The sequence below is a fragment of the Anopheles marshallii genome, chromosome 3 (genome assembly GCF_943734725.1).
Source record: "Anopheles marshallii chromosome 3, idAnoMarsDA_429_01, whole genome shotgun sequence".
Classification (NCBI taxonomy): Eukaryota; Metazoa; Arthropoda; class Insecta; order Diptera; family Culicidae; genus Anopheles; species Anopheles marshallii.
Window position 1 is genome coordinate 71245845 of NC_071327.1, and position 14468 is coordinate 71260312.

At 43.9% G+C, this 14468-nt stretch overlaps 1 protein-coding gene across 1 annotated transcript in view; it reads right to left on the reverse strand.

Annotated features, from left to right (window-relative positions):
• Nucleotides 1-907: 907 nt before the first annotated feature.
• LOC128715432 (serine/threonine-protein kinase NLK) overlaps nt 908-14468 on the reverse strand; it is a 66008-nt gene continuing 52447 nt past the window's right edge. Inside the window, exons 3-9 of the mRNA XM_053810330.1 lie at nt 10310-10365; nt 6384-6576; nt 6103-6312; nt 5825-6013; nt 4912-5113; nt 4686-4779; nt 908-993 (exon numbers count right to left, since the gene is read on the reverse strand). Coding sequence (XP_053666305.1) covers nt 939-993; nt 4686-4779; nt 4912-5113; nt 5825-6013; nt 6103-6312; nt 6384-6576; nt 10310-10365 — 999 coding nt within the window. The 3' untranslated portion in view covers nt 908-938. The remainder of the gene's footprint in view (nt 994-4685; nt 4780-4911; nt 5114-5824; nt 6014-6102; nt 6313-6383; nt 6577-10309; nt 10366-14468) is intronic.

Genomic DNA, 14468 nt, shown 5'->3' on the forward strand with positions numbered 1-14468 from the left:
ATTAAAATTAACGCGACGGTAAAGAAAAGGCGAAATTTTACTAAATTGAAATCAATCGGATACAAATTTACCATCAGACCTCTATGTACAAAGTTTGCTCGAGGCAATTATGGCTCGCCGTATATGCCATTTCGCGATGGTATGCCTAATGCGATCGTAAGCCACGATGGTAGTTAAGCTATCGCCAAAACAATTGTTCGAATCTTTCACTCATATTGGCCACTTCGGTGTTGTAGTGGTTTAGTTGAACCGTTGTTGCATCAAAATTAACTGGGTTTTGGTTTCGAAATTTGTGAATGGTCGTTTTGTATCATACTTATTGAAAGGAATATTTTGCAAGTCTAGAAACACGAAAGCATATTCCGCATACATTCTAACCGTACTATTAGGAATTCAACGAATGGATAGATTAGGCAAGCATACTTATATCCTCCATACATCATCAATTGGACGTACTTTCCTGTTGTTGCCCTATTTTTCTCTTTTGGATTTTATAACTATCTTGTTCCCAGATGTTGCTTTCGTTTTCGAATAATTTCCTCAACATGTCAGTACTTGCACCACATCGAGCAATTGCCTAGTAACGTTCCCCATAGTTGTTCAACTAACTGATTCATTCATTCGCTAGATACCTATACCGAAAAAAATACTGTCCCATTCTTTGCAGCGTTGATGCTGATGGTCATACGATAGATAGTTTGTTTGGATCTCTCTACACCTTTTTACACGTCTCGTATGCAACCAATTCTAGTGTAGGAGAAGTAACGTCACAAATAGATATGCCTAATCATTCGGGTGTCAATTTTGCACACGTCCCCAAAATCGTTCCGTTTTTCAAAATTTCTTTCTCCACTACTGTCTCCGTGTCTATAGTGCCGAATTGTTGATTTGGTTGGCATTCACAGCGTTCCATTTTATGCGGCCATTGCTTCATTATGTCATTCCCATTGGTGCGGCGATGGTGGCAGTTCTGATGGATGGGCTACGGTTGAGCTACGGTCAGGTTGAAGGGCACATGAAAGAAGGCAATAAAACATAAATAAGTACAATGTAGAAAAGAAGTTTCGGGTATAAAATAATCTTATATGTGTAAATGCTTGAATATGGTAGTTATGATTAAACGGCGAACCCATAATTGAATTAGTAAGGCACATTCCAATAAAACAAGAAAACAAGGGAAGTCAACTATCATGGAACATTATGAACATTATTGCAGAAGAATATACTCAGTATTTTTTTTAATTCTTAAATCAGGAATTTTGACATACAACGAGTAATGCTAGTGAGACGTATCATAGCATTGATACTTTCAGCAAAGGCCGTTCAGCGAACGTTAATGAGAGCAATGCATCGGTAATCATTCACAACTACGAAACATTATGTGCAGGGTAGTTTAATTGTATGAACTAAACGTTTACAAACAAAATTCATGCTTTCATTCTTTCCTCTTGTTTCGTTTTATCAGTGGTCGACAAGAGTCGAAATTAAAGGTACATAAATTAAATGCGATTAATTAACGCAAGCACAGGGTAAGGCTTTAGTTTCTTTGTTTTTTGGCAGGAAAAGGCGACACTCAAGCGCTTACGGTGTTTCAAAACCCGAATCAGAAAGTGGTTCATTCGATTTTGAAGCCGATGCGACAGAACGCAGCTGATTTGTTGCTAATTGTTACAGGGTCTTTAGTGTTAAAGGAAGGAAGATGTTTGCTTAAAGTGAACGAAACAAAACAAAATATAATAACATAAAAATACACAATTTTGACGTAGAGAGTTTTGTGACGAATGTGGAATATTAGCGGTATATAGAAGTGGAGTGGTGAGTGGTTTACGAAAGTCGTTCCGTTCCATTGTCCTGCCAGCCAGCGGCGTGTAGAACACTACACGCTGCAGCAGGACGGAAACCATTCGCTAGAACGGGTTCATATATGGTTGTTTAAGGAGTGGTTTGGAGTTTGTTTATCAGCGGAAGCTTGCATACATTCTTAAATATGTGAGAGTGTATGAAACGAGCAGTGGTAGCAGAAGCATTAACTATCGAAAGGCGCAAAGCATAGTGGGCACTTGTGTGTATGTAGAGACATGTATGATGGTTGTGAGTGGAAGATGGGTTTGAACTGGATGGAATGTGATTTTAACAAAGCTGGTACGAGGTATCGCTCAACTCTTGGGTAGTGGTGGTTTTTAATAATTAATGAATGCTCATGTTTGTTTTAACAACAAGTGGGTTTTTTTTATTAGAGGAACATTGCATTTAATAGACAACAAACATTTATTTTCTTACAAATGAAAAAATACAAAAATAACAAACATTTGCAAGGGGAAGCTTATGGGAGAGTGCATTTATTACAATCAAATAATTTAATGAACAAAACAACTTTAACATTACAACTCGTTCTATAATTTTTTTTTTTGCCATGATTTGATTGGCAAATGCATCTTAATGCACTAAACAGTGTTGAACACAAAATGTCACGATATGATGTGGAAACAACAAAATAAAAAAAAAACCACAACTAATCCAAGAGAGACAACACCTTAAGAAGGAGCAATCGAAACTAGCAGTTAGTTGCAAAGTAACAGTATCATAACAGGAATTATGGATGGAAAACATTTGAGTAAGAACACGATTTGTAATGGAAGAACAAAAACAGTGAAGAGAAAGCGGTAACAACACAAAAAGTGAACGCTGTAATAAATGTATTATGATGCAGAATAGAGGGAAAAACACATGAAGTAAAACTAGCTTCCAGCCCAGAGGGCGCTGGGTGTATAGTATGAACATGAACATGTAAATGGGTAAGAAAAGAAAGTACACTAGTATAGTGAGAACAGTAAATTTTATAATACACACACACAAACACACCTATTTGCGAAAAATTGAAGACTTGTGGATAGATTCTGGAAGAACGTTTCAGGCCATCCAACATTCGGCAGTAGTACCCCGTCGTCCCCGTGTCCAACCACAGCGAAGGGGTTAGAGAGTGATTGACCATAACGCTAAACACAAGCACGGTGAGGACCGTGACAACTCCCAAACAAATGACGAAGGAAGATGGACCGATGAGAAGTAACAGTGCATCAACCAGTGCATCTGATCATTGTTATGGGGTCATGGTCAGGATGTTTGCATTCTTTCCACCGTGTTCGTCTCAAGGACCATATGCAACCTTTGCTTTGCCTGAGCCTGCACTCTTTTGCTTTACTTTTGTGCCGATGCGTGATGTTTGTCCGGTTAATTTTAGCTGAATCGGAACGTGACACGGTGGTGTGGTGAGTGAAGGTTGAGTGATGGACGTTTTGTGATGGTTTTTGGGCCACCCGTCTCCTATTGCTGGTGGGTCATATGATGCGATTGGTGCAACAAATCACAATGGCAATGGCGGGCAGAAAATGGGACCGCACCGCTAATAGAATGCAGCCGCGCAAAGTTGAACTATCTTTTGGGGGCAAGTGGCATTGCTTCGTTTCTGTGGTTTGCTCTATTTGCGCTTTCACTTCTTCCTCTGCTTTTGTCAAACATTGCTCGTATTACATATACACGCGCACACACACACACACATCCAGTTGCATAGTTTAGTAAGTATTTTCTATAGTTACAGCAGCAGTTCTGAAATACAGTCAACAAAACCTTCTCCCGCCCACACCCACACAACTAACGTGCAGCGTGCGGTGTGTGTTCGATGGAGGCGCCTAATATCTTGTGTTTTTTTGTGTGTGTCCATCTCGTGCTTGCCATTTCTTCTAGCAAACAAATCAGCGTACCAACCACCCCGTAACATCACGTCTCATTGGGATTACTACCCGTGGCGCTTCGGATTTTTCCACCTGCTTGCTACTGATGATGATTGGATGATGGTGATATGTGATGATTATTGCTGTTGTCAAACGAAACACAATGACAAAAGTGAGCTTCGATAAACGGACGATTGTAAAAAAAAAATCAAGATAAACAAATAGTGAAAGTGATAAAAGAGACCAAAAGGCGCAAGGTCTGAAGAGGGACGGGAGCGTGAAGAAATCCAGGGTTGGGGAAATAGAAGAGCAGAAGAGCTTCCTGATTTTCTCGTATTGTTTTCTTGTTTTGAAAAATTAACCTGCAACTAGGCTGGAACCGGAACACGCTTTTGTATATTTTAGATGAGGAATCATCCAAAAAGACAGAAGAAAGACGAATAACAACCACAAAACCATCGGTATCATTCATGGCTTCTTCCCCTTTCTTGTCGTTTTCCAGTTCCTTCGGTTACTAATATTCCACATTCGTCACGCGGCTTAACAATAAGTAATTAAAAAATAAAAAGATTTTGAACGAATTTTCTAGAAACACGAAAAAACGGCTTTTCGTGCAGTCTAAACCGAGGTAGTCGAAATTCGAAACTAAAAGTACTGATTACAAAATAACGCGAATGTTTTTCATGTTGCTAGCAAAACCTCACACTATTCAAAAACCCCGTTTACAGTGAACATTATTTACGAGTTTCGAGCAAAAAAAAAAAGTCATAGTCCTCTATATATATATACAAAATATAAGTACCCCACCGGTTCTAATACTTTGCTTTTCCGGAGGAAAGGATGTATGCAAGAGTAGCTACATATGAATGAAAACAACGTAAACCAACAGAAGAAACAAAACATATCGGCCGACATCATGGTGGACGCATGCAGTTTTGGATACCGGTTACTTACCTAGCGAAGGATTTGAATGCAGCGCTTTGGGGATTTATACAGAGTGGCACGCGGCCCGTTTGTAGCTGCTCGGCAATGAATTTGTGCATTTCCTCTATTGGTGGCCGGGAAAAAAGGGGAGAAAAATCCATAATTAGAACCAATAGACAGAATAAATAAGGGCTAATGATTGGACGCAGCAAACGGTTCCCGGTATTATGCTGGGGTTTGGCCGCTCTATTTTTACCTTTCACTTGCTGCACTGAGGTTAGCTTGCGTTCCCATAGGTCATCGAATGGTTGTGTTGCTGATGGCTCAAATTCTCCAGTATATTGACGCATGCCAGCGGATGTGGTGTAACAGCACTTACACATGCAGGAATGGTAACGAAGTCGACCCTCGTCGACGTAGGGATGGGCTAGCGCATCGATTACGGATATTCTTTTGTCCTGGGGAAAGAAAATGGGCGGAATTGGATTATAACGGGCGTCGCTGATCTATTTATGTTGTGATTAACAAATACGTGATGGTGCAGCTATTTCATTTCCGACGTTCAAAACAATGTACGCTATTTGAGGTATAGGTAGTTCAAATTCGAAGTAACGACAATAAAAATAATTCTTTACACTATTGCGCAAATGAATCATTTTTACCATGTTACACTGACGTGACGTATACACGTGATGCAGTAGAGAAAAAAACGAACACTCAACGGGCATATTTTCACGTAGGCGCAATACGCAATTGCGTCGAGGTCGTTATCAGCCATCATCGCACAAAGAATAGTAATCGCACGCTGTTTGCTGTCAGTTACACTATCAACCCTCACACTATTACCCTGCGCACGTGCCTGTACCACCGTGTTTATGACGCTGCAGTACAAATACAAACAATCGATTCCTGCGCCAATTTGCACGCTACTTCCCTTTTCATATATCCCGGCTAGCATTACCCACCGTGAGGTGAATGTGTGTAACCTTTCCTACCCAGGCAAGATGTGGCAGGGTAGATATTTCCTTTGTTTGAAAATTAATTTTAGCAATTGTGTGTGTGTTTTTTTTCTCTTCTTTCTTCTTCTTCTTCTTGTTCCTTTTCACGGTCCTCGCGCCCATCCTAGTTCCATAAAACGTCGGGTTTGACACGATAGGCTGCATACTTACCGGATCGAAGACGAGCATTTGGCAGAGCAGATGTACGGCTTCATGTGTGGCATGGGTACTCAACGTGTAGAGTGCGGTCAGTGACCGGGGCTTCGGTGCCCTCCGCAGCATGTGGCTTCTGGCGCCCTCGCAGGCATGCCGCATATCCTCCAGCGATGGCGTACCGAGCAGTTCGGTGATCAGTTCAAGCTAGCGGGCAACGCAGACGATGCAGAGCATTATTGGACAATCGAACAGTGGTATGAAGCCGGTGCCCGTGAACGGCCGGGAAAGCTTACCTGCTGTACAGGACTTTGGGCCTGGAAGAGAATACGCCGACCGAGCAGTTCGCCGAAAATGCAACCCACGGACCAGACGTCAACGGCGGCCGAATAATGACGGGCGCCCATTAAAATCTCCGGCGCACGGTAGTACTGGGTGACGACTTCCTGGGTCATGTGCTTCGATTGATCCGGTTCTTCCACGCGAGCCAGCCCAAAATCACAAATCTAAAAGTGAACAAGCGATGCGTTAGAATGATAGCAGCGGAAAATGATAGACGTTAGACGCCACAACGTACCTTCAGTACGCAGTTACTGTTCACCAGCAGGTTGCCGGGTTTGATGTCCCGGTGGAGGATGCGAGCCGAATGGAGATACTTCAGGCCGCGCAGGATTTGGTACAGGAACACTTTGATGTGGTCAGCGGAAAGGTGCTGGGGTGAAACGATGATTTTGTGCAGATCCGACTGGAGCAGTTCCGTAATCACGTAGCTGTGTTAGTTAGCATTCGCAAATAGGATTAAGGAAAATGTGATCGACAACGAGCTGTGTGAAGAAGAAAATAGTCTATTCTTGTTCGGCAGAGTCTACACATGTTGCCGTGTGAGGTTGCATATATACAAAGCAGACGCCAAATGTCTGCAAACTTTAAAGCTTATTTATCACCTGCCACAAAGCATCGTGATGTCATGCGACCGTATTTGCTGAACAGAGGATTAGCAGCACTGTCGTACATACACAAACGCCGCGACGAAACGCGAGAGACGAAAGAAACTCTCATGTTTCAAAGTCTCTATAATATTCTAAACAACAACATACACAAACGCCCCTCGAAGCTTGTGACATTCTTGCAAAAGTGTTAACTGTTGTTGAAAGTTTTTATGCTTGTTTTTCGAGTGATAGATATCTTAGATGGTTTGCTCCTTAATGCTAAAAATTGCTACTTTACAAACTTTGAACATTTTCTAGACGTCTAATCGCTTCGTAGCTATACCACACACAAAAAAAAACGGAAATCAAAATAAACAACTCCCTTACAACCCAAGTAACGAGCAGACAACACATGCCAATGTGTGCGGGAACGCGCCACCCCCAACCAAGCGTCTGCGGTAAACAGTGCGCCCTGTTCGACAACCGATTGAACGATCGTACATGGTTTGCGATAAAGCTACTGGCAAAAGGGCGAAAGTTTATGCGGACGATTATTGTACCGTCCTCGCAACCAATTTCCGACCCCGGTCACCATGCTCCTTGCAGCCGAGTTTACCGGCTCCTGTCAAGGACGCTGCCCGGAACTCGCATCGAGACATTGTTTGTTTGGTAGAAAGTCTCGTCGATACGTCACGTGGTGTCGTGCAAACGCACGAACGTGTGGAAGCACGGATAGACAACGAAAAAAGTTCACACTAAATGCGTTTCGAAATAGGGAATGGTCAACTCGGACCAAACCATAGCTGTATACTGGCTCCGGTACTTGATGGTAGTGAAGTAGGATGGTGTAAGTTACGCGCCGGATTTGTGGTTTGGGATTTGCGATGGAACATTGTAGCGCAGCGCACAGTCTGCTGATGCCGTATACAGCACGGTCTGGAAACGTATCGGGATCCTTGGACGCTTCGGCCAGACAACAGTGGGTTGGGTAGTGGGAACAAAGAAATTTTCCAGACATTTTGATCCATCGCTTCTTCGCCTTCATTTGCGCTCGTTGCAACCCGTACCGGGCCGTGACTTGGAAGGATACGACGAATCACGTCGGTGCAAACCGGCCGGGAGCTGTTACTTGTTTAATTCCGCTCGTCCGTTTGCTTAGCGGAACACCCTTGCAGCAGCCGCACAAAAATGTACACCACGGAGAATTAAATTGCATCCATTAATCAAATGGCAGCACTCACACCCGTGTTCGATTGTGAGTGTATGTTTGTCTTGCTCGGTCTACAAAACGGACAAAAAGGAAAACTGAAATATTATAGGAAATTATTCTTGCCTTTCGCTATTCGATTTGGGACCCATTTTTGGGACAGCTTCCCTAATTAATTCTTACGGTAAAATGTCACCCCGTCGTTATGATTTCTACGAAAAGTGTCAATTGAAATGAAAAATGCGTCATTTCAAATTCGTCCTTTTGCATTTGCGTCCCGTCCCAGTATGATGGGGGCCAAAAATTGTTTACTCGAAGTTGTTGTACTGCATAAGTGATTTAGCAGAATGTTTCACCGGAACTACAAATTAATAGGAACTCGCACAGGGTTCGGTACAGTATTTGAACGCTTTTTCCCATAGGAGATAGTCACGGATTGCTTCAAACCAAACCAAACAATTCTGAAGAAAACCGGGCTGCCACGCAAAAAGTCCGTGATGCGCGCCAGAGCTTTGCAATTTCACACGTCCTTGATGTAAGTAAGCATATTACCGAAGGGAGGACGTAACACACACGTTCTCGTTCTCTCACACATCCTTCGTTGGGGGAGGGGGGTGATTTTCTCTCTCTCTCTCTCTCTCTCTCTCTCTCTCTGAATATCTCCGATGTCGGGTGGATTGCAGACGTGCGGTTCTTGGGGCTACGCCCTGCTGCCGCGACAGATGTCCTTGAACGTTCCTGGGAGCTGGTTGCTTTGCTTCTTGCCCTGCCATCCGGGATGGTACGGTGGGCCGTTGCATAAAATAAAATCACTATGAAAAGTGGCAAATTTCAGCATCACCGCCCACTGGGCCAGAACGTTGGGTGGCACCGTTTGCCGGTGTTGGGCAGGCGAAGCATAAGTAGATAGCGGAGAGGCGCTAGCTTTGCGTAAAACCGGGAAACCGACGAATGGAAATTGTGGTGAAAAGTTTGTCAATAAAGCACAAGTGGGATATTATGCTAAAAAATCTTTCGCTATCGGGCATCGGAAACCGAATTCCTCGCCCTCTCGCGCCTGATGGTGTGCTGTTGGTTTTTATGGATATTTGTTCGGGGTTTTTGATTTTTTTTCTCTTGCTTTTTGCTATATCCTTACAGATCACAACATTTTCGATGAAAATACCGAAATTGCGTTATGTTCTTTCCTAGCAGTTACCGACGACTATGTCAATGGTAAGCGCATGTTGGTCTGTTTCTCTCGCATTTGAATCGTGACTGGTGACACTATGCCCCAGTTTCTCGTTCACTCCAACGAAGATGAGAATCTTCGGTTACTGTTACAAAAATGCTGCACTATTTGTTACTATTATACACCGAATAGAGCTTACAGAAATAAAGAACAAACTTTCTCACAGTTTCCGCGGTAATGAGACGAGGAACTATGTTCTCGGAGCGCACACATTTCTGCTATGCAAATGTTTTCTTTCGGCCAAACGCTTCATTAACTGTAGGACACTTTGAAGCTGCATGAAATTTACATGAGCAGACACAGGTAACATCGCCCGACTGGGTGAACTGATGAATAATTCACGCATCAGAGACAGAATCGAAATAAGTTCTTGCCGTTGCCGCTTTACACATGTAAAACAGGTGATTCTGAAACACCTTTGAGAGAGTAAAAGAGTTGGGCTTTGAGCAAACTATTTCGTCCGCATCTTTAGAGTTTCGGACAACGTTGGGTCCAAGTTTACCCAACTAGGTGACATCACACACCGAATTGGTGACTCCATAAACCGAGTTTGGTTTGAACATTACTCGATAGATCGGTTCAATGTCATGATTCGAAAACATAATCCGGCTGGGTTCAAAACTTGATTGGTCTAATTGGACCTCCTCTATAACCAGGATTTTTCGGAGTTTTATTTTGGATTGGAGATCTCCCAATCCTACATTATGGCAAGGAAAATCCTCAACGCTGATAAGGGAGTCAAAGAAAGAGATCAACTTTTAAGAAAGAATAATTGTTTCCCATTTCGATGTCATACAAACACGTAATTCTGTAACAAATCGACCTCAGGAAACTTTGGACACCGTTCGCATTTGGAGAAACCTTTCACAGTATTGCTTCTCGAAAAGTATTCGTTTGTTAGGTTACAATTTCCTCGAAAATCTGTATACGCCATCGTGGAAAACCACTGCCCAAAACCATTCATAACTATTTATGCATAGGTCTGCTAAAGCCTCCGAAAAGCCATCAAGATGATTAAATAATTCCAATGCAGTGGTGATAGGTTCGTCGTTTGGGTAAAGAAGTTTTTCACAACCTAGGCCGTACGAAGCAGTAAAAGAGCATGGTTTTGTACGATTTGTAGTTGAAAAGGATACATTTCCTGGAAGAAATCCAAATGTGGTGGTTGCAGGATGTCCAATGCAGAGAGTACCTGGAAAAGGAATAGAAGAAAACATAAAAACAAGCGTTAGCAAACAACAAAATCCATCTTTTGTCCCATTCCAAAGTGTGCAAAGCAAGCGAAAGACACGCTCTACTTCTAAAATCCGGAAGCTGTCAAATGTGAACCCTCCTCGGTATGCCACAGCTCGTGTGTTCCAGCCGTTTTCCAACCACCGCTTTCCCAAGATGCATGACGTTGTCCCGGAAGCAGGCTATCGATCGGTTGTCGGCTTTTGACAAGTACCGTCTGCTTCTCGTCAGAATAAAAGTGCCAAATAGTGCTCCGGTCTCGGTTTGGTGTGTAGTTTTTTTGTTATTCAAAACCTTACATTGGCCTCCTTCTTTGCGGAAAGCCGCACTTCAATGCGAACCCGATTGCTTTCGGCAAGTGATCGGGCCGGCTGTCAGCGCGCACTGCTCGGCGATGCAATGTGCATGCGAGTTATCTGATAGCTGCTGACTCAGCAAATGCTCGACGCGCGGTACAATGACCAACGGACGATGACAAGAAGCGCACAGTAAGATGTGGCACAGTGTGGAGAGGTGCCATCCTTCCGTTTGCAGCACGCCCATGCCAAAGCACTGTGAGTCAACCTTCGCCGAACGCGTTCGTGGGAACTTTGACATTAATGGCGAAGCGCGCCAGATAGTGTAGACTACGGGGGAACGCAGGAAAACTGCGAAGTACGGGAAGTAATACGACACCAAACCGAAGCCCGCAGTTGAGTGCGGCTTGCGCGGTGAAATCACTGGGTGCAACGGATTGCATGCTGGTGGGACGAAGAATCCGATGACGGACCACATCGGAAGATCTTGTTTATCGACGACACCAGTATGCAATGAAGCTCGCGATTGATGTCAAACTTTACATACCACTTCATAATGCAGCTTGTAGCAAACCGGTAGTTGACGTGCCGCGTCTGATCCTGGTTATTGGAAATCTACACCAAGCCAACGGGGGGTTCTCACCGTACAAGCCGGTACACAATAGTGTGTCGACGGTAATGAAGCTATGATACGTACACATCAATCAATGATACAAATCCTTGAAAATGGACACTAAAATTGACTGCAAGTCCAAATCTTCATGATCATCAGATGAGATGACTTTATTACAATTTAACAACTCTCCATTACGTTAAAGTGTTTCTTTGGTTTAGATTAAATTCAGATTAGATTTTTTTTAGTTTAGATTTTTTTTAGATTAGATTTTTTTTTAGTTTATATTTTTTTAGATTCAAATCTCTTTACAATGAGAAGCTGTACGACTACCTTCCTCTAGGTAGTTCGTGGACATACATCACATCGCATAGTTAATGGCAGTTCGGAGGCAGTTTTATTTTCCCAAACCGCTGTAGCTGCACCATGACATTTCCCATGAGTTTAAAACTTTCAGGAATTTGCACGTGCCGCTGCATAATGCTGTCGCTGCAAACGAACAGGCAGCTGTCGCTATCTATCAGACGATCGAGTCGACAACACCACACGTCCTATGTAAAGTAAGCGGATGATTTATCAAACAACCGAATGCATAATAAACCGCTCTCTCTCTCTCTCGCCACCGCTCTTAATCTCACTCCAACCACAGAATCAAGTTTGGTCTGAATTCGGGGACAATAGCAGGACTGCGCCCCATTCGGTAGTGGCGGACATTCGAAATGCAACGATTTGTTGCGCTGCGCACACTAATTGCATTAGGTGCGTTTACCAGTGCGGGATCGGGGATTTATGATGCCGCGGTAGCGGGTTTTGCATAAAGCGCGCCGAGTCCGTGGTCGGGTTAAAAAATGGTAAAAACCGATTCACCATTTTTTGTCTGAAATCTCAAATTTGGCCACGTGCTTATTCCCCCATGAATAATGGACCCCACAGCTTTCACACCACCGGTCGCCTCGCTTAACGCGATTGCATAGAATTATCTCCCCGCAGCGGCCCAACTTGCCTGGCCGGTTCTGTTGTGCTGGCACGCTTTTAGTACATTGTTCAATTTCCATATTTTTCCCATGGTTAGCACCCGCTTTCGGTCGGTGAAAGACAACGAAAAAATTGCTAACCAAACCAAAACTGCTGCTCATATGTTTTCCACACTGTGCGAAATGCACAGTTCGTCGCGCGTTTTAGATTGCCATTTTATATTTGAGACCTCACTGCTGAGTTTGGATGTTTTGTTTTTCCGATTCTGTACTAGTTACCTGACCCCCTTCCCCCCCAAAAAAAAAAACCCACAAAAACACACACACACACACATAACCTATGCAAAAAAAATGGTGGATATGGTGGAGTACAAAACTGCATCCAAATCTGCATTCGTGTCTTGAATGCACGAAATGAAAACCAATAGTGGCAACACCACAAACACTACACAATGGCAACAGCGGGCACTGGGCTTCCGGGGGTTTGGAGGCGCCTGGTGGTACCTCTCCCTTTGTTTCTATTCATCTGTCCAGTTCCCGTGTGCGCCAAGCACTGCTCGCTCAGCTCAGAATGTATATGAACACATTCGGCATGCATGCATTTATGCAACGTTTAACCATTCCGCTTCCTCTCTCTCTTCACCTATGAGACCCTCAAAGAACTCGGTCGGATGGGAAAAATGGCAAAAAAAAAAAACCATTCCCCGTGCCCTCCGGAAACGGTTTATGATTTATATCGCGTACTCTGAAGGTTTATTAGGCAATCTTTTTCTCGCCACCATGCACACACGCCGGGCCGGTCGACTACTGCACCTAGATGGCTGATAAAGCAGGCGAAAAATCGTAAAAATGCCCGCACATATTTAGCTTCATCCTCCGCGCAAAACTTGCACCACAATAACTTGCCAACACTCGCAAGCGAACGGATTCCATTTTCGCACCCGCCGGTGCACTATTATGCCCGGTACGACGTTGGAGGTTCCTTGTTTCACAAAAACACAAAAGCTCCCCACTGTCCAAACAGTGCACATGTTGCGTCCGGGTTGTTTGTTGTGTTGCACAATGCAGCGCGTTTGCATGCATTTCGAATTGCTGGTTTTAATTATTCTTGTGTGCAAAATGGAGGGAAAATGATGGCCATTTTTGAGGTGTTTTTGTCATCATGAGAAGCAACCACTTCCCCCCAAGTTAAAGCTTTTTAAAAGCAAACTTCTGCAAAAGGGCCTTTGGAAAATGACCCTCTGGAGATTCGTAGAAGGAATCGTTCTTTGAAAGTTGGAGCTACCGAAGTACGGCAATGTATCTATCTGCCGCATCGTGACAAAGCCAGAATTCGTGACAAAGATATAAATAAAATCTTCAATAAATTAATTACATCGTTAAACATTTATTTAAAAAAAATATGACTATTGTACACCACTCACAACGAATCATGCTCATTCGTGCGTGATGTCTTAAGTTGTCGTGCGTGCGGTCATTTGTTCCACACACCCAAGATGCACCGACGGGATAGACGACCTTACCATGCCAGCTCACGCGCTCCGAGACGTTGCCTCCATGGTTTTGAACAACATTTCCGTACACTATCTTTGTGCGGTGCCCATTATCGCAGGTGACGTTAATCTTTAGTTCGGGGCCAGCAGCAGCAGCAGCAGCAGACGGCACTACTATCCCCAAAAACCGACAACCGGACGTAAATGGTTCCATTTATAACATGCACCAGAGCGGTTTATATCATGCAAATGGGTGTAGAGGGACTCTTTTTTGTATTCTCCTCCTCTCAAAAAAAAACCTTCACCCAACACGACAAGCAGGGAGTGCATCATAAAACCCGGCAGCAGATGATCCTGGTCCGGTTTGTACCGGCGAAACCCCGGACGGCGGGGAGACAAATCCCGACGACGGGCCGGGGAGGAAGGTCGGCACGAAAATAGCGCCGTACTGAAGGAGATCTCGACCACCGGCGTCATGTTTTGTGTCGAAGGACGGAAAGTTTTGCCACACGGCAATCGGGCGGTTTTCCACATACAAAATTTACGAACGTGACATGTGGAAGTGTGTCTTCAGCGCTGACACTTGGCTAAAGAAGGGTGCACAACGCAGCCGCAGGGCTAGTTGTAGGGGGGGGGGGGGGGGGGGGAGGTTTTTGTTTGTTTTGTTTTTTTTTTAAATGAAGCGC